Source organism: Musa acuminata, chromosome BXJ3-7 (genome assembly GCF_036884655.1).
Source record: "Musa acuminata AAA Group cultivar baxijiao chromosome BXJ3-7, Cavendish_Baxijiao_AAA, whole genome shotgun sequence".
In the NCBI taxonomy this organism is placed as follows: Eukaryota; Viridiplantae; Streptophyta; class Magnoliopsida; order Zingiberales; family Musaceae; genus Musa; species Musa acuminata.
Genome location: NC_088355.1, coordinates 9,877,330 through 9,901,130, shown reverse-complemented (window position 1 = coordinate 9,901,130; position 23,801 = coordinate 9,877,330). Strand labels below are relative to the sequence as shown.

At 39.0% G+C, this 23,801-nt stretch overlaps 4 protein-coding genes and 1 long non-coding RNA gene across 5 annotated transcripts; 4 read left to right on the top strand and 1 right to left on the bottom strand.

Moving 5' to 3' along the window:
* The first annotated feature begins 151 nt into the window (after positions 1–151).
* Positions 152–3,564, top strand: LOC135643810 (uncharacterized). Its single transcript, XR_010498355.1, has 2 exons — positions 152–511; positions 3,162–3,564. It is a non-coding gene; the product is annotated as an uncharacterized LOC135643810 (long non-coding RNA).
* Positions 3,565–3,658: 94 nt separating this feature from the next.
* On the top strand, positions 3,659–5,858 carry LOC135583484 (glucan endo-1,3-beta-glucosidase 14-like). The gene is made up of 2 exons (XM_065161176.1): positions 3,659–4,196; positions 4,664–5,858. Exons 1-2 carry the CDS (start codon positions 4,133–4,135, stop codon positions 5,764–5,766), a joined length of 1,167 nt encoding a protein of 388 aa, XP_065017248.1. The 5' UTR covers positions 3,659–4,132; the 3' UTR covers positions 5,767–5,858.
* Positions 5,859–6,573: 715 nt separating this feature from the next.
* On the top strand, positions 6,574–7,404 carry LOC135643809 (cucumber peeling cupredoxin-like). Its single transcript, XM_065161175.1, has 2 exons — positions 6,574–6,821; positions 6,924–7,404. The coding sequence occupies exons 1-2, from the start codon at positions 6,632–6,634 to the stop codon at positions 7,286–7,288; spliced, it is 555 nt and encodes a 184-aa protein (XP_065017247.1). The 5' UTR covers positions 6,574–6,631; the 3' UTR covers positions 7,289–7,404.
* A 1,303-nt stretch (positions 7,405–8,707) lies between these two features.
* Positions 8,708–16,115, top strand: LOC135643445 (uncharacterized). Its single transcript, XM_065160405.1, has 6 exons — positions 8,708–8,974; positions 9,055–9,191; positions 11,800–12,158; positions 14,015–14,111; positions 14,189–14,476; positions 14,899–16,115. The coding sequence occupies exons 1-6, from the start codon at positions 8,824–8,826 to the stop codon at positions 15,904–15,906; spliced, it is 2,040 nt and encodes a 679-aa protein (XP_065016477.1). The 5' UTR covers positions 8,708–8,823; the 3' UTR covers positions 15,907–16,115.
* A 6,424-nt stretch (positions 16,116–22,539) lies between these two features.
* LOC135642638 (uncharacterized) lies at positions 22,540–23,374 on the bottom strand. The gene has a single exon (XM_065158935.1). It carries the CDS (start codon positions 23,251–23,253, stop codon positions 22,834–22,836), a length of 420 nt encoding a protein of 139 aa, XP_065015007.1. The 5' UTR covers positions 23,254–23,374; the 3' UTR covers positions 22,540–22,833.
* Between the last annotated feature and the right edge of the window lie 427 nt (positions 23,375–23,801).

Sequence of the window (23,801 nt, the reverse complement as noted above, 5' to 3'; positions counted from 1 at the left end):
TTTTTCCTGATATCAGCCCTTTTTTATCTTTTCTTTTATTCTACTCTATTTCTGGAGGATAGGATGAGACGGGAAGCGCGTGCGAATTCACGTGCTTTCGATGGTCCATCAGCAGCGGAGCATGCGAATCCGACGGCTCCCGTAAATTCTGAAAAATGGAAAAGAAGAGAGTCCCTTTTTCTTTGTTACAAACAGTGAAGTGGGAGATGGATTGGGGACGGGCGTGTTTGCAGGCCGGGGTGACTAGCAAACATGGAACCACATCCCGCCCTACCTTATCGTGGCTCCTCGTTGTTGTGGCCACCGTTCCCTGCCAATAAACCCAATTCGATTCATCTCCTCCCTTCTTCCTGTGGATTCGTCGACGCTACTTCTCCTATCCTCCACCTCCGCCGATCGTCCATTTGTGCTCCTCCTACGAAACCATCGCGATTGAGCTACTTCTCCCGCCGAACCGCTAGGGCCAGCCCTCCTCCTCCTCCTCCTTCGGAGGATCCAAATACAATCGCCGGTGAGTCCATCTTCCTTTCTTCCCCTTTCCTGTAATCGTCCGTGAACAAGATCCCTTCCCCCTATTGCTTTCACGCACTCGGATGGTTGCAGCTCTGGGTTCCTTTCCTTCACTGACTGCATTCGCATAAGTATACATATTATCCCAGTGCTAGAGTTATCTCCCGGAGCACTGATTGGGTTGAGAGTCGTGGCTCTTTCCAGGTCAAAGGAGCCAACTGGATCATTTGTTTCAGAACACGATTGCTGAACATGAAATGATGAAAGTACAGCTGCTGTATAACCAGAAAAAGTAAAACGGAAGACACGAGAATTTTGCATGAGACTAAAAAGGGAGGAAGTCGATTAAATGAGCGTGGACTGAAAATCACAGATTGTAGTACAACGAAATATATGTCAAGAAAGAACAGGAAATGAAACATATATAGTGTGTTGAAGGAAGGGCCATGTTAGATATAGATGTGTGTAGCAAAGATAGTTTGAAGATCTTATGAGCCTCTGGTTGGATCTGATGAATATCAAAAGGGATATGAAGCTGCCTCCATTGGTTCGTAAAAGTGCTTGATTGTTTTGGTCTTGGGAGACAACAATTGGACATTACTTGGAACTGCAAATTTATCTGCTAGTCTTATGGTCTAATTAATTTTGTTGGAACTAAGTCAATGATTTTCATGAATAGTCAGCTAACTAGGCATTTATGTAGTTGTTTACATGTGACTATTTGATATAACAACAAATTAGTTTGAAATTGTCTTTAATAAGTTTCATGGCTCACTAATCCAAAGTTAGCCCGGATAAATTTGTGACTGGGTTTGATTAACAACTTGAAGACTACAAAAAGGATTTTGATATTGTGGCGTACCAGAATGTCATTCCAGGATTCCTTTTTCCATACTCAACATGAGTAGCTTTCTGTTAAAAACAGAGAGCAATATCACTTTAGGCGTTCATTGTGGTTGAAGTATTTTATCATGTGAATGTGTTCTATTAAACTCAATGTATTGTGTAAGGCATATAGTTCAATGGTTTCTATTTATGTGATTAAGATACTCACGTACAGAAGGAATGGATACATGTTGATCTAATGATAGATCTCAAAGCTGACCTTAGTTTTAATTCTGATCTTGCAAACTTTGAGAGTGATGCTTGGCATATAAAAGAACACTAAGAATCACTGTTATGGAAAGTTAAAGGATTTTAGTATCCGACTTCAAAATAGTGGGAATCAATTTAGTTTGGATGTCAAAAAAAAAACTGCAAATTAACTGCTAAGCTGAGGTCAAATAGGTAAGTGCCAAGAGAGGGAAAGATTAATTAAGATTTTAATAAAAACAATAGGACAGGACATGATGCTTCCTAGATTGGCTAGTGACTTCGGTTACAATATAAATTTGCGAGAATGGATGTATATAGTTTATTTTCAGCATCAGCTATTTTTGGGTTATCAAGCAATGTCTGAAGAGTATTATTTCTGGTTCTAAATATTCATCCAGATAATGTATTGCTTTTAAATATAAGGACAAATGTTTTTTTATTTTCTTCAAGGCCTCTTAAAGAGATTCATACCAGTTTTTGATTGTAGTATTTACTGCAAATAGTTACTATTGGCATATTCTAATGACCATGCAGACCTTTTACTTGATTATCATTACAGCTAAAAGCTCTGATGCAAATCCTGTCTAACTTAGATAACATCAAAGATTTAATCCAAGACTAAAGTCAAAACGAAGTCCTAGCGCTCCTTAAATTAGTTTAGGAGTCCTAGTCATGCTTAAAACTATTTGTATATTAGTTATTGTTCTTAGAAGCAACTTTAGAAGGCCTCTAGGGAATCAAATCATTATCCAAAAGTCTTAATATAAATGTTGTTTATGTTTGGCTAGTTTTTTGTCAGAGTTTTTATTTGACAACATAATATCTTAAAGCTTTATTGTGATGTAAATCATATCTAGCCCAGAGAAGATCAATTTGGCGTTTCATTGTGTCCATTTTGACATCGAACTGCCTTGATCAGACCATCTTAAAGATCCAATAAGGAACACATAAGCAAAAGAAATGGATTTGCTATGATGACCAGTTTAAGAGTGAATCGAAGACCAAATTAATTTTTAAAAGAAGTTCTAGCCCTACTTGAATTGGGTTAGGAGTCCTATACATTCAAATTTGGAAAATATTTGTATCTTCATTATTGATTTTGGAGGCAAATTTAGAAGGCCTCTAAATCCTACTGAGTGTTATTATTATCCAAATTTGGAGGCAAATTTAGCATTGTTTACGCTTGTTAGCTCCACAGTTAGAACCAAATTCTGAGAGTTGTAGAGTCTAGAGGGATTGAGTGGAAAATTTTCTTATCACCAAATAAGCTTTAGTCTAACTTTATATTACTTAAAAACAAAAGAGAGAAAGGGTGGGAAAGTTAAAATGGTGTTGTGACCCTCACGAGTCATTAAAGCACTCTTATTTTCTATCAATCATCATCTTTTTCTCATTTATTTTTCTCTATTATCTCTTGGAGGTGTCCAAGGTGTTTGATGGGTATGGACTCATTGTACTACTTATGATTTTTTTTATGTATATTTCCTTCCATGTTCTAGGAGTGGTGCAAGACGGCCATTTGCTCATTAATACATTTTGACATCGATCTTGGACAGGCATACAAGCAACGCTGTCAAGGATCCAGGATAGGCTGCGAATCTTCTTTGCTGTGCTTTTCTGGATGTCATTGTTCTTCTGGGGCAGCGCATGGGATGGGAGAAATGATGCTAGAAAGAAGAAGGGACCATGGTTCAGAAAATGAATTTTCAATGATCCTTTTATCCGATTCGTGTGACTAGCAAAATGACTGAAAAGCTTCTTTTCTCATGCAGCATAAACAAATTCACTGATGTTTATATGTGCCTGTACCGGTGTGTGAATTGGTTTTGTAATCTAGACAATATCTGTATCAACAGGCTAAGTGGTCATCAATTTGCTTGTATTCTAGGAAAAGCTTTATTCTTAGTTGTAAATTTGTTTTCTTCACAATGCTATGATCAAGTTGTTTACTCTTTTCCACACTACTGTAGAAATTGTTTGGTCCACAGTCCTTGAGTGGGGAAGAGGCTGATTCATCGGCTTTTCTTCTTTTTATGGTTAATATATTTGTGAATGTCCCTAATATGGTTTCAATTGTTGACAGGTGATTAGAATGTGTAGTTGAAAGCAGCTTGCTGATTGCAGATGGATGTCTCCGAGATGCTGACAGGTGATTAGACTGCGTGGCCATGGGTTTATGTGATGATTTCAGTCCGAAGGATCTGATTCCTTGGGTGGCTGGTACAGCTTGCTTCCCCCACGATCTCTCTTCCACCTTCTTCCTCTCCCCCCCACTCACCCATCTTTTGGTTCTTTGCTTTCCTTCCGCCGGAGGTATTGTGGTGGCGTCTCCAATTCGGAGGGAGTCCAAGAATCTGACCGATGGCATGCCCCCGGACAAAGCAAGCACCCTCTTCCCACTGTTGTTACACATGGCTTCTCCTCGGACGCGCCTGCTGTAGTTCTCATCGCCGTCTCCCTCCTCGTCTTCGTCCTCGTTCTGGTGTGCCCACCGAGTCCTTCCCTGCCCCTTGCGAAGAAAGGAAAGATGAGCAATTCTCGACTGCCACTCTTCTTCTGCTGCCTCTTCTTCTTCCTCCTTCCTCGTCATGGTACGCTTTTGGTCCTACTTGCCATTCTCTCGCAACTCCAGATCGATCGACTCTTCGGTTCGCCCCTTTTTGAAGTTGTTGAATTCTTCTGCCTTTGGTATCCACCCTTTTCTCTCTTCTTTGCCCTTTTGATGGAATCTCGGATTCCAGTTCTTGTCTTCTGCTCTTCTCCTTCCATCTGGTCTTCCGACATCCTTATCTTTCTGCGTGGAACACACATTGCTTCTGATTTGATTTTAAGCTGCCGTGAATTCATCTCAGAACTGTTGGTTTGCTGCCACCACCCGTCTCAGTTGAACTCAATTGTTTACGCCGCTTGCTTCGATCACATCCTTTGGCATCATCATTGCAATTCCGGATTCGATTGTTTTGATACTGGTTCATAGTTCTTTAAATTATCCTCTTTTGGTGCTCAAAATGCTGTTTTCGTACGAGTAACCATGTTTTGCTTTGTTTCTTCTATAAAGGCCTGCTGAAGAAGGTAGATGCATTCACCGGAACCTATGGGATAAACTACGGCAGGATCGCCGACAACCTTCCTCCACCTGAAAGCGTCGTCACGCTTCTAAAAGCAGCAAGGATCAAGAATGTGAGGATTTTTGATTCAGACCAAAGCGTTATCAAGGCGTTTAAAGGATCTGGGATTGAACTGACCGTAGCGATCCCTAACGAGTACCTGAGAGACATCAGTGTATATGAAGACCGTGCCATGAGCTGGGTCAAGGAAAAGGTGCAGCCATTTCTGCCCGGGACACGCATCCGAGGGATTGCGGTTGGGAACGAAGTGTTGGGCGCGGATCCGGAACTGTCACAGGTCCTTTTTGGTGCCATAAAGAACGTGTACAATGCTCTGGATAGGCTTCAATTGTCACACGAGATCGAGGTGTCGACGCCGCATTCCGAGGCGGTGTTTGCTAATTCCTTCCCGCCCTCCTCCTGCACCTTCAAGGAAGACGTCCTCGTTCTCATGAAGCCCATCTTGGATTTCTTCTCACAGATCGGTAGCCCCTTCTACATCAATGCGTATCCATTTTTGTCTTATAAAAATGAACCTGAGCATATCGACATCAACTACGCTCTTTTCCTGTCCAATGCTGGAATTCACGACGCCAAGACCGATCTGCACTATGACAACATGTTTGATGCTACAATAGACGCAGCTTATGCTGCCCTGGAAGCTGCCGGCTACGGTAAGATGGCGGTTCGGGTTTCAGAGACAGGTTGGGCTTCTGCCGGAGACGAAAACGAAGCCGGAGCTACCCTCCACAATGCAAGGACTTATAATTATAATCTTCGTAAGCGACTTTTCAAGAAGAAAGGGACACCGCTGAGGCCCAAGATTATGGTACAGGCTTACGTGTTTTCGTTGTTCAATGAGAATTTAAAGCCTGGACCGACCTCCGAGAGGCACTTCGGGCTATTCAAGGCGGACGGCAGCATATCATACGATATCGGCCTCACAGGCCTCAAGCCTTCATCCGCATCTCCATCCCTCTTATCCCTCAATGCAATGGTTTTCTGGGATGTATTGCTATTACTATTATTCTACATTCCGCTTTTCGGAAACTAGAAATCCCGACTGTGTAATGAAATATTGCAATCACGATCCAAAACTGTACATGGAAATTAAGAAGAATATATGTAATTTCCCATTACCGAGAATCGTGCTCCTCCACTATTGTTTAGTTGTATACAAGTAGGAACGAGATTGCTAGAAATGTCGTAACATGAGCTTTCATCGTCGGCGACCTCACAGGCTTAATTAATTACATGATTCGATGGTTCAGCTGAATCCTGTTCTTCAATTGTTCCGTTCATTAATTTCACGGCTACCACGTGACGTTATACATTACGTAATAGTTGTTCTTCATCTGGAGAAGGTGGACCATCGAAGTTAGTCCAAACCATGACGAAAAAGAATATAATGCCAAAAAATGTTCGGCTTTGGTTCGAAAGAGATGCCCAGTCGTACGTAGGAAGAGTTCGACACCAATTCTGTCTTCTTGCGGTGGTGTTTGACCAAATCTCTCTTCCGCGTGACACGTAGCCCCCCGATGTGACTTGGGGTGATTGACTAAGCAGCGGCGACCGGGGGACACCGACCCTTTTGGGTTGAAGGATTCATCCGATACGTGGAAAGTAAACCTGTTTATACGTGTCTGTCGCTTTTCTAGAAAGAAAATGAAGTGGGAAAAGAAGTTGAGCCTCCACATTTCATGTCACGCGGGCGAGCAAGTCATAGCCCGCCGGGAAGCTTTGTCAGAGGAAGGAAACCGTTCGTTGGCGGCAAAGTTAGGTTTGGGACGGCAACGCCATTTTTTGGGCGTGTGGACTGCGTCGCAGGCGGCCTCCTTCGACTATAAATCGAGAGGGCCTCTGATGGATCTCCCACCATCCTCAACCGGGAAGAGAGAGCATAACAGAGATACAGAAACATGGCTGGGGCACAAGCAGTTTCTGCGGTTGGGCTTGTTCTGATGGCAACTGGCCTTCTCCAATGCTTGGCGGTGGCTGCTGCCACCAGCCATACCGTTGGGGGCAGTTCTGGATGGACGATACCTTCCAGCGCCACCTTTTACCCCGACTGGGCCGCCTCGCAGACGTTTGCCGTCGGCGACAGTTTAGGTAACGCTTTGTTTTGCTGATCGGTAGAGGTTAATCGAATTCTTTATAGTCTTATTACGTGTTCTTTGTTCCCGTCCTAATCGATTGCCTTGACAAATTCAGTGTTCGACTTCACGACCGGCACCCACGACGTACTGGAAGTGGCGAAATCAGATTACGAATCCTGCTCCACAACCAATCCCATCGGATCCACCATAAAAACCGGCCCCGCCACTGTTACCATCACCAGTGCAGGGGAGCATTACTATATCTGTGGCTTCTCGGGACACTGTGGTGCGGGCCAGAAGTTATCCATCACCGTCTCTTCATCGCCTTCCACCACCAGCCCTCCTCCCACTTCGGCCGGTAGCAATGGTCCCACGGCATCGGTGACACCCGGTTCTGATTCAGCAGCATCTTTGCTTCCGTCCGGTGTCAAGGCTACGGTGGCCTTGTTGCTTCTCATCTCCCTCGCCTTATTGCGTTAAATAGCTTGTTATTTTTCTTGATTTTGCTTTCTTATCATTATTAGTGTCGTTATGATTATCGTCGAGGCGATTTGTTGTGTGATTTTGCAATAAAATTCCCATTGGTCTTTCGTTCAGCTAACTGAATGCCTATCGTATTTATCTGCTTCCGATAAATGATAAGATCGTTTAGTTTCCTATTGGTTGAAGAGCATAGGAATCAGGCTCATAAGTTCGTTAGATCTTCTTCATGCATCTTTTGGAGTTCACATATTCCGAAAAGAATAAAATTATATGGTATGATCATCGCTCAAAGTAGATAATTCCTCGTGAGCCTATACTAATGGTCGATCGATCAAATTGTCCATTATCAAATTGATGCTAGAAGGAGGGCCCGAGGCCTATACCTCGGTCGAGCAAACTCGCTCCCGAGCGTAAAATGATTGACCGTCCTATTTTATAGACCGATAAATTAATATAATTATTTTGGGTGAAAAAAAAAATCTTTTAAGTAGAGACGGAATGTTAAGTTGATATTTTATTATCTAAAAATTAATTTGAATCTAACTTAGTTTCTTTTCGGAGTTATCTCAACCCAAACTTTTTTGTTACATTAAAACACTTTTCATAATCTCTTGGACGCTTAAATTAATAGAATGATTGAAAAAATTAGACGACAAACATAATCAACTAACAGGAGAATGTAGAATGACAATGAGCTAACGTGGAATTCATTTGTTGTTGGCATGTCACCCCCACGTGGCCCCAAACTTGATTATATGATATCGAGGTGAAAATTATACGGATCATATTATTTACCATATGACTTTTATATGGTGATAATATTGCCTAAATATGTCTATCTCAAGAGATCAAGTTATTGACCATATGATATTGACATATCGATTGTGAAGTTGGGTTGTCAACTAAGTATGACCAATATATTTATCATTTTCCTCATGACAAAGAATATTAACCTGTAGAAGATCGAGTCCATGCAACCTAACACATTTTGAATACCTTTCTAGCCAAGCTCGAAGAATACCATCCACACAGCACGTACTCTAAATATTTCCTTGCTATCCCACCTGTAATGATAATTAATTCTGACATAATATGTATCAATAAGTTTTGAATTAAATAAAAAAACAACCATCACAATCCAAGAAAAACAGGATATCATTGAGATTGAAATAGTAAATTGACATCTCCAAATGTTCTTCTTATTTTATAGTATTCCTTTTGTAATCATCATCGTTCGTAAAATATTAAGTATATTAATAAAAATATATATACCTTATAAATATCGTGCTAATGTGACGCGTCTAATTAGTAGGTCGTCACTTGGCGAATTTGGATTCACCACGTATAATTGTAATATCATTTATTATATAATAAATGTAATATATTCTATGCATCCACAGTTGATCGGATGCGGGTCCTATCTTCATGGATAGCAGACTCCGATGACCATTTGATGACCCGACACGGTTACCGAGCCCCCATCTGGCCCTAATTCGTACCTGCGAAGGTAGCGCCGCGCCGGCGCCGCTTCCATGGCGCCCAAGGCCAAGGTGAACCCCAAGCCCTCGCCTTCTCCGACACCTCCCGCCGCCCAGTCCGTCCCCCTCGAGGACCTCTTCGCTGCGCTCCATCGCCATGCCCAAAACTCCGAGTACGAGCTGGCCGCCAGGGTCGCGGATCAAGGTCCCACTCGATCTCATCCGTCCTTCTCTCGATTAGTGCGAATTTTGGCGTCTTATGTGCTGTTTTCTCGCTTGCTGCAGTTCTCGCGATCGCGCCCGGGGATGAGGACGCCCTCCGGTGCAAGGTCGTGGCCTTGATCAAGTCCGATGCGATCGATAAGGCTCTCTCCACCATCCAGGCTTCTCGCCATCTGCCTATACATCTCAGATTTTACGAGGTTTGTTCTTGATTCGTATGATACTCTCGCTTCATTTCCCCAACCTAATTAACAATATCATAATTTGAGAAACTACATGAGGGTGATATTTTGGCTTAGATGCGAGCAAGGCTAGGTGGAATCTGGATTTTAAAATCGTTCGAAGGAAGTAATAATTTTTTACTGTATCCGTCGACATATCAATTATAAGTCTCTGTTGTAGAAAGTAATGGATGGCTCATAGACGCCTGCCTATTGAGGTCCGCCTCTTTGGGCTTTCTACTGCAACTTTAGGGCGTTTTAGACCTCCAATTGTGCAATGAAAGCTTGTATTTCGACGGGCATCTTAATGTATTTAGTCATATCAAGAAATTCATTGTTCAAATGTTACTTTAATCAAATTATTCCTTCATCTCGACCAATGTAGTCACGTTGGATGTACTAGTGGTCCAAGACGAATGGGCATTTTGCCACACTGGATCCATACTTTGATGCTTCTGTGTCATTTTCGTATAACCTATTTTTGCACACAATACTATGCTTATCCGCTAGTTCTGACCTGGAACACCGGTAAGGTAAGCATATCAGGCAGTAAAGTCAATACAGGATTGGACCAGTGACACCAGTGACCAGTCCATGTGCCAATCGGATGTTTGCTGAGATATATGGGTCTATATTGACTGGTAATCATTTCCCTTTCTTCTCCCTTTATCTTATAACAATTAAAGTTGTTGTAACCAAGTGATTACAAAGTTTGGTGCAGCATGGAGAAGCATTGTAGCCCAGACCTGTTTTCTGACATGATGTTGAGTTCATCACAAATCCAAGATGGCAAATTAATGCAACAACCAAATATTAATAGAGTTTCAAATTGATTGATAATGCAAAAGACAAGTTTTGAAAGTAGACCAATGTTGGGAAAAAAAAGAAAAACTAAGGGTGCCCAGTTTAAAGAAACATTGGATTTTCCACCAAAATCTCATATGCTACACATTTGTTATACATTAGCTAAAACAATTTAGCTCCTTCTAGTACTGTGTATAAGGACTTGATTGTTTCTTTCCAATACTCAAAACTGTATTGGGACTCTAAAGATAAGATAGAATTCTTGTCATCCTTTCAAGTGTGTAAGAGATAAAACTCAAAAAGTACCAAAAAGATATGACTCATCTAACAAATGAACGTGTTCTAAAAAATTAATACATAAAATGTGGACAAAATAAATATAAAATTTTCAAAAATAGAAAAATATAATTTACGTTGAACCAAGGTATGCAATATCGTACCGTACCGGTGTTTCAAGGTTGGCTCGGTACGGTATGGTACCGGCATATCGAGCGGTACACTAGGGCGTATCGAGCGGTACACTAAGGCTTACCGAGCGATTTTAAATATTTCTTCCTCTTACTGTAGCACGGTCCGTCCGGTAACGGGCGGTCCGTGTACCGGTATGCCGTCGAACCGGTATGGAACGCCCATACCGGGCGGTACCATTCGAAATTACATACCATGCACTGAACTAAACCAAGCTGCGACCAGAATATGACTTCTTCTTTTAGATATGGATCTATCAGATTTGACTGTTAAATACTGACAATATGGGCATGATCTCCCCGACTTAAAAAAAGATACAAATAGAAGAGTTCAGTCCTCCATTTCTTCAGATGCATCTAGATGCCATTGCCTTTGTCTGATATAGAAAATTCCACGCAATGTGTTAGATTCCCGTGTATAACTTGAGATGCCAAAATGCCATCATTATGATTTCCAACAGAAGGTAGATGCAAGAGATTTGTTATTCAGGCACAATACCATAGCCAATGTAGATCAAAAGTAGGATGGAGAAATAGGTGAACGGTTGCCACCTCCTTTATTCTCTCTCCTCCTCATATTCTCTTTTATTATCTATTTCTCATACATAAGTAGTTAAGCCCTTTTAGGAACGATCCTGCCTTTTGGAATTGTTGATTTACACTTAAATATTGTATCGTTTTTATGTAATCATACAACAACTTGATTGCAATCTTTTTGATAATTTTTAGCTATAGTTAAAAAAATCTAGTCGGACTGGTATGTACTGATCCGTAATTATTGGTCTGACTAAGACTAAGCAATTGGGTGATTTTATCCAATCCGGTTCAAAACTGTATTTTGGATTTTTTCTAATATCCCTAGCTTGCTGTTGACAGCTATTTTTCCTATCAACAGCAGGGCTCTTTGCTCCTTAGCTTCCTCTCTTCTCTTCCTTCTTCTCGTTTCCTTCTCTTTCTGCTTCATCTCCTCCTCCTCCTCCTCGTCTTTCTCCATCCCTCTTTTCTCCCTCTCTCTCCTTTGACGATATTGAGATATTGAATCATGGTTTGAACCTTCTGGTACTAAATGCAACAAGTTGGAAGTTTAAGGATCAGCTTGATATTTGTCTGTAACTCAGGGGCTATTAAATAATTTACCGATAGGAAAATTATATATATAATTCTGCTTGGTATATTCGTAATGATACAGAAAAGTTCACTTATTATAGCCTAGCACAAAATTGAACTTCACAGTACTCGCTGAATGATCTGACAGCTTACTTCAACATTTTTAAGCCACTGTTTTCTCAAGTCTTACTCTGTTTCCTTTTAATCAGGCATATTGCTTATACAGACAAAACAAACTACATGAAGCACTGAAGGTATTGGATGGTCAAGAAAGAAATTCTATGATCCTCCAGTTGGAATCTCAAATTCTTTATCGTCTAGGAAAAATGGATGCTTGCATGGAAAGCTATGAGAAAATTCAAAGATTCAAGATTGACTCCTTGGATCTAAAGACAAACATCATTGCTGCTCTAATTGCAGCTGGAAGGTCTGCTGAAGTTCAGGAAACTATGGATGCACTTAAAGTCAAAGCTACTAGTAACTTTGAACTTGCATACAACTATGCTTGCTCCTTGATTGAAAAGAAAAAATATGCAGAGGCTGAGCAACAATTACTTTCAGCTCGAAGGTGTGTGATTCTGGAAAGTAATATCCATTTAAGGGGATTTTTAAAGTGTCAAATGGATCTCTTAATTGTAACAATTTAATGCATGTCTTATACATATTCTTCTTGTTGCTTGACTGTAATTACTCTATTTTAACTAATCGCTGTATCGTTTTGAAGATTAAAATGTTTATGGTTCAAGCAATTCTGTTGGAACAGCTGATTTTTAGAGATATGAAGTTTTTTCTTTGGGAAAATTTTCTTAAGTGGGATACGATGAGTATGTTAATTAATGGCCCCACATAATTGGTATTTGTCATGTAGAACTAGCTTTAGGTGGAATTTTCATTAGCATCTGGTACGGAGTTGCATGTATCATGAACTTCATGACATCAGCCAACTTCTATTTGCGGAAAGCAACTCTCTGGTTCTAGGATTCCTTTTCTTATGATGTTTTGCAGATTTGAACAACTTCATTTTCTGTAGCTTTGATTGATTTATAGAATTTCAAATCTTTTGGGAACTCATGCCTTGAATTTTGAATGCTAATTTTATATGCATGTGCATGTTTTGGGAACTAATGACTATGGTATCATACTTTGTCTTCTCTTCCTAAATATATGCTTTCTGTTCGCTTACTTATCTGTAGAGTTATGGTTTGTTGTCTCTTATTTCTTCACCTATCTTTGCCATTTATGTCAGTGTCTTAGTGACATTGAAATTTAAAATGTTGGTCTTAGTTGGAAAAAAGACCATATTGATTTCAATATGGTATTCTTGTTTCTCACCAGTATTGGTTGAGACTGATATACTGGTTGAGACTGATTTGATGTTGAATGATTAATGAGCCATATAGGTAAAAATTGGTGCCTTAAATTACATCTTTAAGTTTAATTGGTTCTAGAGTAATGGACCTTATAGGCTGCAGGTTTACGCCATGCAATAAGGGAATAAACCTACTAAGTTTCTTACGAGATGGAAAGAGTTGATTAGATCATAAACATGAAGAATTTGTAAAAGGGCATAAGAAATGAATTGTGAGTAATGTCAAATTGCTAAATGTGTAAATGGATCTCAGGTCCTTCATAAATGATCAAAATGTGTTCCTGAAGATAGTCTTACTCACTAGCTCAGTCTTACAGCTAAACTTGATGTAATTATTAAATAAATATTCAAGGATTGTCTAGCTTTTTTCTTAGTTTTATGTATTAACCTTAAATATTCTAGAGTAGCTTAAACTAAAAGTCTAAAAGTAGGCAAGGAACATTTCTCTGCATCCAATAAATGATAATGACAATACTGATATATGATCTGTATTAAATGTTTACAAAGATGCTGCTCATGGCTTATCTTATAGTGACTTGGGTCTTGATCTACTGCTCCAATCTTGTAGTTTGCAAGATTTCCTTCTTTTTGTTGTTATGTTTCATACATAATCCATGCCACCAACATTTTTAAAAGTTGTGGTTTGCTAGTCACTTGAACCAAATTGTAGCAGCTAAGATGGTTAATATTTTCATCATATTTGTACCCTCGTACTAGTTTATATAATTAAAATAGTTATTTTCTCATAATTGATATGCATTGTCTTTTCAGTTTCATGAAATTAGTTTGTCACTTTCTGTATATATTTTTTGCCTGACGCCGTCCAAAGGAGTCTCAATGCATTGATTAGTGTCTCAGTTATATCCTAAGTAACACATTCATCTTATTGTATAAATTATCGATGTAGTAGCATGGTTTTTTGCATTTTATGTGGAGTTTATACAGAAATAAATGTTCGATGATGTTTTGTTGTATATTCTGTATTTGGACTTGGATATTCTTTTGAACCTGTTAAAGTGCATCTTTATGGAGGTTAACATTAATTCTTGTTCCAGAATTGGTCAGGAAATGCTAATGGAGGAGGACTATGCTGATGATGAGATAGAAACTGAACTAGCTCCAATTGCTGTCCAGCTTGCATATGTGCATCAGGTGAATAGCAATTATGGATTTTGTAAACCTCCATAGTGTAATTTGGCTTTTAAGGTTGCTTTTTCCTTCTCTTCCAGTTACAGGGACAAACTGAAGAAGCAATAGAAGCTTATATGTCCATAATAAACCGTAATCTGTCTGATGCTTCATCACTTGCTGTGGCGACAAATAACCTGATTTCACTAAGGGGTACAAAGGATGTTTCGGATAGTCTAAGGAGGCTTGATCGACTAATAGAAAAAGGCACTGGTGCAAGGCAATTCCAACTTGCCAACAGTTTAGATTTCAAGTTATCCACGAGGCAAAAAGAATCTCTGTATGCCAACCGTTTGCTTTTACTTCTTCAAGCAAATAGGCTCGATCAGGTTTATTATGAGCTTCTCTTTTCTTTCTTTAAAGTGAACTATGATGATGCTTCTTTCATGCATTTCAATTGTCAATTGGAAGCATGATGATTTGAAATTTATTTGTATTTTATGGTAGGATATGGGCATTTGATTCACGTGGAGAGGGCAAGACACAAATCAAAGGCCCCTAAAATTTATGTTAAACTTTAATTTTGGAATCATTAGCGTAAATTTAGTTTCATAATCCTGGTCCAGGAATTGGTATACTCCTTGAAAGTTGAATTTCATTGTGACAGCTTGTTATATAATTATTCCCATTATGCTTCATGGTTGATGTTTGTGAAGAAATATTCTTCCTCTGTAACCAAAGAGCTTGTATTTGCATGAAACGAGAAATGTGGAAGGAATTATTAATAAAACTTAGTTGTGATTCCTTGCAGGCTCAAGAAGTCATCTCTGCACTGCCAGAGATGTTCCCAGATAGTGTAACACCTGTCCTGCTTCAAGCTGCTTTACTTGTTAGAGAGAAGAAGGCAGCAAAAGCTGAGGAAGTACTTATACACTATGCAGATAAGTTTCCTGACAAATCCAGGCCAGTCCTCCTTGCTCGTGCTCAAATTGCTGCTGCCGCCGGTCATTTTCAGATATCTGTTGAGTCCTTGTTGAAGATTCCTGAGATCCAAAACATGCCTGCAACTGTGGCGACACTAGTTTCATTGCAAGAGCGCATTGGTGACTTTAGTAGTGCTGCTGCAGTGCTTGACTCTGCAATTGACTGGTGGAAAAATGCCATGACCGAAGAAAATAAACTTGATTTGATCATGCAGAAAGCTGCAGCTTTTAAGCTCAATCATGGACGTGAGGAGGAGGCTTCACAGTTATATGAAAAACTTGTCAAGAGCCATGGCAATATCGAAGCTCTGGTGGGTCTTGTAACGACAGCTGCTCACACTGACCTTGAGAAAGCCGAGTTATATGAGAAGCAGTTGAAGCAACTTTCTGGTTTGAAACAACTGAATGTGGAGAGTCTAGAGAAGACACCTGGTGCAAGGCATGTTGAAGGTGCACATGCAGTGAAGGTAGAAGTTCCCGAGGATGTAAAGAAAGCAAAGACAAAGAAAAGGAAGCGGAAGCCCAGATACCCGAAAGGATTTGATCCAGCAAATCCAGGGCCTCCACCAGATCCTGAGAGATGGCTGCCGAAGAGAGAGAGGTCAAGTTATAGGCCCAAGAGGAAGGATAAGAGAAGTCAGATTCGGGGTTCTCAGGGAGCTGTGGTTAGGGAGAAGCATGACTCCATTGCCCCAGCAACCAGCACTTCAGTCAATGGCCCAAGTTCAAAATCAGGCCAAAATACTTCTAGCTCATCCAAAAGTGGGTCCCAAAAGGTAACAAGCTCTGAGCAGTCGAAGGCTTCCAGCAAGTCAAAGAAGAAATCCCGGTCTTAATTTCACCGAATGCTTTTGTCAGTCGCCAACATTCTAAAAATTTTCCATCTTTTGTTGTTACTTTGGGATTTCTGCCACTGCTGAGGTTTGCTTGATTTCTGTGGAATATACTCTTTGTTTTTCTGCTGGAAGTTTAACCATAATTTAGCAGGAGTAGATGCCAAAGTGCTATGATTGACATGCTATTTTAATTATTTGTTTCGATATCACTGAAACTGCTTTAGGTGCATTTCAGTCTTTCCAACTTGGTTGCATGACTTCTTCTTGCTGGTCTTTTGCTTTGAGAACATTGAATTTGAAACTTCCTGAAGATACCAAGATGTTTCTGTCGATTTAGTGCGGTGTCTCAATGTGCTAATACAGCCTCGTAAACAGCAACTGAAGAACCTGCTTAGGTGCATTTTATGATATTTCATGAAAGTTTTGGCAAAAACAGCTTCGATGATGCAGGTGGTATTGATTAATGTGGCATTATCCAACCTCCAATTCTTATGGACGATAACAGTTATTGTTGATCACAACTATGCATGTTAGGATTGCATACTCCTTGGTCCTTCTTCACCTGGTTTGTCAAGGTAGGGTATCGATCAGATGCTGGAAACAACGTAAATAATTTGCATGTCAAATTTAACAGAAAAATGCTTTTGTTAGAAAAGTTCATTACAGCTACATGTATACTTATTAATGACTTGCACTTGTTTAGTTTAAACAAAAAATAATTAGTTTGATCTGGGTTAATTTAAATAAAAATTCATAAAATAAAATTTTCTCTTAATTTGTAAAAAGAGAAACGCTCTATGAAAAATCTGAAATAGGAGCTCATTTCATAAATACCAGAAAATGTAAGACTTCTAAGTTTGAGAGCATCTTTTTATTTAAGAGATTATTATTTGTATCCCCTCGTTACTATTTATAATCTAATCTTAAATTGTTTTATAATTTTAAATTATCTTTTTATAAATAAACATAAATATCTTCATTTTTTTTTTCTTTGAAACGTAAAGATACTACACGACTTATACAAAATTAACTAAATTTATGACAAAATGATGAGTGAGATTGAATGGCATCAAATGAGATCAATAACATCGACGTCGTCAATAGTTAACGATGATCAACAACAATGAGTAGTGATGTGCAAGGATTAAATAGGGGAAAGAAAATAAAATAAAATAGATAATATTATGATTGTAAATAGTAAAATAAAATTTTATTATATTTTTAAAAAAATTATCAATAGAAAAGGAGTTATCAATCGTAATAGTAAAATAAGGTGATAAATAGTAAGCTTATTTTAATTAAATTATAATTAGACGGACGGTGGAAATCTGAAACTGGCGGAAATACGTTAAATATGAGGGAGGGGCCTTTATATCCGCGTTTGCCATAATTGGACGGCTGAGATGTGATTGCACCTTTTCATTTGACAAGTCTCGTTGTAGAGGATACTCTCTCAACTGGGAAACGAGGAGGTTTCGCAAATCCCCCTCCAATTTCTGCGACAGCGGCGTCCGGGACGAGGCGCCGACGGCCGCAGACCTCGGCTGCCGCACAGACCAAACGGAGCTCCGGCGAGTACAGGGAGGAGTCTTTATACATCCCTAATCTCCAGCTATTGCCAGAGCTCGAAGCGTACGGCGACGACTAATTTCTGAGAACAGGTACATTGTCTCCCGCTTCCTTTCTCCTCTTCTTCTTCTCTGCTATTTTCCTCCTCTCCTCCGTGTAGTCATTCGCCGGTGATGGTGGTGGAGGTGGTTGGACTGCGGAGTGGATGAGCTGCTGCTCCCATCTCCAGCGTCCGTCATACACGCGGACTAATAAAAAATCAAGGATGATAAAATTGTTGTCGCTTTTGCTATTGAATTTGTAGCAATGAAAGAGTTGGCCACTATTGTTTGTGCTGAGAGTAATAAGCAACAAATCAAGATAGAATAGGAGGAAGTCAAATTTTATGAACTTGATGACGCAATATTGGAGATGGAAATACTGACTGCTTGTCGTGCTGGGATTCAAGATGAGCCGCTAATGTACAAATTTGATGATCTTCATTATAACATGATATAGTTTGTCAATTTCATGGGAGCTGAAGATTTTATGTTTGTTTCTAAACCATTTTTAACACAGTGTCAAGTTTGTTTATCATGGGAAATAATTTTCATAAAGTGGAATCTACAAAGAATTATTTCGAAAAAAAATTGAAATTTTATGTGATTCGAAATAAACGTTGTTGAAGATTACAAGTTTAGCCTTTGAACTCAATAGCGAGTGCTCTTGAAGTGGAGGGGTGTGGTTTGGTGCGTTCTGTTGCAAAGTTCGTGAAGATTTATCTTTTGATTTTTTGAATTTTGAATATTTATTTATATCTGTCTTTAAGTGTTTTGAAGATTTTATTAGCTAAGATTGAGTTCTGATAGGTAAGTTTCCTAGTTAGAATATTCTATGGAACCTTTTTCTTGCATAATAAGCTTTATATTTCTTTCATATTAAGCTTTATAGGCCTTTAAAAAGACATTTCTTCTAAATATAAACAACACGTCTTTAATTAAAAAATCTGTTTTTATTTCTTTCAATGGATTTAAAATGTTCTCTCGAGGATTTGATATGTGTTGTCCTATTTTGCCATTTTGTTTTGTGTAAAAGGGTCGATAATCTATGTTATGCATAGAGTCGGTAAATCATCTATAGGAATGCTGGGATTTGGTATATTTTTACCGCAGAGACAATGATGCTTTATCGGTTTCTAAGGTATAGAAATCAAAGTGTGGAAGTCATAAACAGAATCTTTTTTGATGGGTGTATCAAGGTAAGATTTCTTGTTACTCTGCATTCTGACGAGGGCCTGGGGGCTGAATTATTTAAATAGTAAGTTTAGAAAATGGAGGTTTACTTAAGTAGTTCTTTGTTGGTTTCATTGAAAAACATGGAAAAGTTGTTCAGATTTTGAAGTTTGTCAATCCATCTATATTATGCTTGATAAAGAGCTATTAGATATAAAATTGTGTTTTACATATGGCTTGACAAACTCAAGGGAACCATATTTATCTGGTGTACTATGTAAAATTAAGTTATTGAATTTCCATGTCACTTCTGCTTAATTTTTGTAACAAGTGTTGAGCTGCATTTAGATGTCTTGAAACTTGTCTAACAATTGTTAGCAGGTGGTTGTCAAAATCATGGCTACATGTTCAATAAGACCTGGCATACCAGTCATTTTGAAGGAATTAGAAGAAGGTTCACATTTTTTTCATCAAGGTGCTTCTCTTCGAGTTACAGGAAAGTAAGTCCTGATGATATGCTATATTCAGTGAACTTATGAATGTGCATAGCCCCAACAGCTATTATATTTTTAATCTATCTGAGTGCAAGTTTTGAGTATCAGAAATTTAGACATCATATGAAACATGTATTGCTTAATTACACTATTTTTTTTATATACAACTTTGTTTAACTTAATTTTTCAGTTTTTAATGGGTTTAGGGCTTCTTGCTTTTATTGCCAAAGACATTTCCAAAGTCTAGGTCCTAAAGTTTGACTGAGCTTCTTAATTGATAAAAAAATCTATCTTGACATTTCAGTTTCTTAGCTATATGTTTCTTAGAATATGCTCGATATTTCTGCTCATGAATAACTCGATGTTGTTATTAGGAAAATATGTTTTGCAGGTACGATTTTGATTTTGATGCATTGTTATGATCTTTTTCCTCCTTTGGACAGCCTTCTTTATTCTAAGACGGAGGTATCCTCTAAAAGAGATTTGAGAGAGAAATGGTAGGAAGTTGTTTAAGAGCTAATGTTTTGCCTCAACGGAGGATCGAAAGATGCTAGAGGCCGATGATACTAGTATTCTTCTTCAGTGTAGTTTGTTGAGATATTATTGACCACTACAACTTCATAAACTTATTCGACTCATTCTTTTGCTTGTGATGAATAGTAAGGGTTGTCGGAGATCTTGTAATTAAAAAAAAAATTGCTGGTACAATGGGAGAGGCTTCTTTGATCTTCAAATCTTAACAATCTTCCAGGCTTGCAAGCATAATCGTCAGAGCAATATTGTTGCCCAGTTGATCATCAATATTGGCTAGTCATTCTAGATAACTTCTCCATCAATGATTTTATAACCTAACGAAGTGTTCTTAGTCCTGCAGTTTGATTGTTGTTGAGGGGGCAACGGTGTAGAACTTAACAGTTATATTGATGAATACTTGGATGTCTAGTAAGCATGGCTGTAATACTAAACATCTGAATCTTTATAATTGGATGAGGGGATAAATGGTGATGCAATGTAGCAATCCATGATGATGGTCATGGAAGATGTTTGATTCAATATGTTATTAGAGAAAAAAACAAAATTTATAGGGAGGTTGATTGAATCTGAATATTGTACCTCTTGCAGAACTTTTCAGTCTGATATTTGTTACTGACAAGAGTGAATAGATGGGTGAAACTGTGTCAGATTTGGCTCAAATAAAATGAGCAAGCATCTAACTTGATATTCTTTTGATGTACCAAAATTCAGCTCAATAAAATTTCATTTCTTCAATGATGTAAGGTAGAAAATAAGTTAAAACCAGAAATCCAAATCTAAAATTTGAATAGGGATGGAATTGATTACATATTTTTCCTTAATCGAAAAAGGTGTCCTTCAAGAGAGAATCAAGAGAGAGAGTAAAAGAAAGAGAGAAAACAGATATAAAGAAGAGGGATAAATAGAAAAAGAAAAAGGATGAAGAACCGACCATGACTATGATTGTTAACTTCAATTCTTCTTACAAGACCACTCTTTATTAATAATAATCGTTTTCTAAACAAAGTAGGGCCTAGTAGGAGCTTACCATACACAAGTTGAGGGAAGGAAAGCTAACCGTACCTCATTACAAAAACTCTCTGTCAGTTCTTGAAATATAATTTTGATTAGAGAAATAATTATCCCAACTTATGCTATGCTCATATTGTAAGTCCTGGACACTACTTCAGCTCTAACTAGGACTAGAAAAGCCTTCCAAAATTAGCTTTGAAAATAAGTACGAAAATACAAAGATTTTCTCTGAGTCCAAATAGAATTGAAACTCCCCTTAGTCCAAATGATTTAGCTGAGACTTAGTAGATCTCCACTTGAATCTTTTACATGGTGACAGTACATCTTGGCCTGAAGAAGGAACATCTTCTGATTGTCCTAATCAAAGTTGTTAATGGAGTAATGATTCTGAATCCACTTCTTTAGTGATCCTTCTATGCTAAAGTAGCCTCTTTTGAATCTTAAAATGGTTTGACTGTGGTCGTTTGATGTCAAAATGTACTACTGACTATATATATATATATATATATATATATATATATATATATATATATATATATATCGATTCCCATTTTTTTCTCTCTTTGAAGAGAAAGATATATACATACAGATGTTGTTACCAATTTACTTTGTTATTTGAACTTCTTAGTCAACTGTAAAAAGTAGGATGTTAAAGGTCTGGTTACTCAAATCTTTTGTCCTAATGCTGTTGGATCTAAACTTCAGCTGTCTTTATATACTCGAGTTGATTTCTTTTTTTCTATTTTGAGGAAAAACACAACTTTATATACGCCAACTTTTTGAGGCAAAAACTTCCTGGTTAATCTTCCTTGTTCTTCATTAGTTGATTTCTCCCTGCTGAGGCTTCAATTCATAATTTTGTCTAGTTATATTACTTTCTCATGATCTTTGTGAAGCCCCTTAGGATGTCTGTGCTAATCAAGCTATAATTTTCTGCTCCGTAGGCTACAAGAATACAGCGTGGACACTGCCATAGCGGTAATCGCCGAGGATGATGTTAGCTTCAAGATCGATACACAACACTTGAGGGACCTCACCTTCTGGATTGGCTCCTATTATCAGTTCATTGGGGAACTCCTCATTTTACCAGAGGACAGCGTACGAAAGATGCTATTGATTCCTTTTGGAATTATCGAAGCTCTTTCTCTATTTCATAATCAGTGGCGCCTTGAGCTCGGATCTTTGACTCAGTTTTGTATATTATTTCCAGGCAATTTTGCAAGCGCGTGTAGGAAGGAACGTCGACGGCCTCGATATTAACCTCTACCATCGATCTCTTGAGCTTCGTCGACAATTCGAAGTCGAGCTTATGAATTCCAGAGTGACATGACATCTAATGAGGGAACACAATCAGAAGTTCTGTCACAGGGCCGAAAGCCAGTAATCAATGATTTATGTAGAAGTCACTCTTCTGTGAGATACTGTTGGTAGTTAATTTGTGTTGTCTGCCAAGACCATTTTCTAGGATTTTTCTTGCTGAAATCAAGTAAAATGTTCCCTGTAAATGCCATTTTGCATGCCTTAAAGACTATGCTGCGTCCTCATAGCGCCAGCAGGCTCTTGTGCTTCTTCCTCGTGGCAGATGATCTGTTTCTTCGAACTTGTGCGACGGCATAAACGTATAAATGTGTTGATCATCTCTTTGTTTAAGCCTATTATATGAGTTGTGGGATTGTTAATTTAATGTTTTAAAGCGTCAATATAGCATCATTTAACAAACAAAAATCCCAGGTTGTGGGATTACAATAATGACGAGTATATTTCGTGACAATTTGAAGCCTGTGGATCATTTAGCCCCCGAAAGAGTTCAAATATTAGAAGAAAAGGAAAAATCGTCAATCGAGTAAATAGGATCTCCAGGAAGCGACACGACGGCCGACACTACAATAATGCAGGACGGCAATAGCGGTGGGAGTGGGACATTGCAACTTGGACTTTTCGCGCTATCCAAAGGGACTGCAGAACCACAACGCAACAATGTTCGTCTCCGCCATCGCCACCTCCATCTCATATCGAACCCAAGCTGATACTAAATTACACACGCAACCACACACAGACTGTGACTTATGCCGCCGCTCACTGGTTTTCAGCGACACGGTGAGATCTAATCAGGGCTGGAGCTTCGAGGAAGCAAAAGCGGACTTCACGGTGGCCAAGGCCGAAGCCACCGCCGCGTCCGCGTACTTGTTGGAGGTCGTGCTGGCAGCCGCCGCGCCGGGGGACTTGCCCAGCTCCTGCCTCGCGTCGCCGTCCCGCTCTGAGCTCGACGGCTCGGCCTCCGTCGCAGGCTCATCGGCCTGGCGGCGGAAGCCACTGAAGTCGGCCACGAGGGACTGGAGGTGGTCCTCCGCGTCTTTGATGGAGACCTTGGCGTCGTCGGCGGCGGCCTTCTGGTGCTCGGCGGCCCAGGAGGCGTAGGCCTCTTGCTCGAAGAGGGCCAAGAGCTCTTCCAACGCCGAGGGATCGAAGTTCTTGTCGTGGAGAGCCTGGTTGGCGAGGAAGGCCAGCTGGGAGAGCAGAGCCTCCATCGCTCCCTGCTTTACTCGGTTGATCGGTGTACAGAAGAGCCGAGTATGCTGTATTTCCCTCAACAATGATGGGGAATATATTGTCACTTTAGACTTGTGGAGACAACTTGCGCGGAACAGAGGATGGATCAGATGTTGAGTCACGAACACCAGTGGTTGGTGGGAAGCCTTTGCATAATTCTTACACGTGGTGGTACAGCTAAAAGCATCTGTTATTATTTTTCTCTTGGTTGAAGCTCCTGAATGGTCGTACCACTTAACTCCTTATAATTTATTCTTATCTAAATTAATTTTTATATTTAAAAAATATAATATATAAATCTCTTTCCTCGAATCTAAGTTAGTAGATATTATAATTTATTTTATATAATATATTGATTCATAATAAATTATTAATATAATATATATATATATATAATTTAAGTTTAAAAAATAATTAAAGTTCATTTTAGTTTATATAATTTTGACAATGGATCACTTAAGTCTTTATAATTTATTTATATCTAAAATAATTAATATATTTTTAAAATTATAATATATAAGTCTTT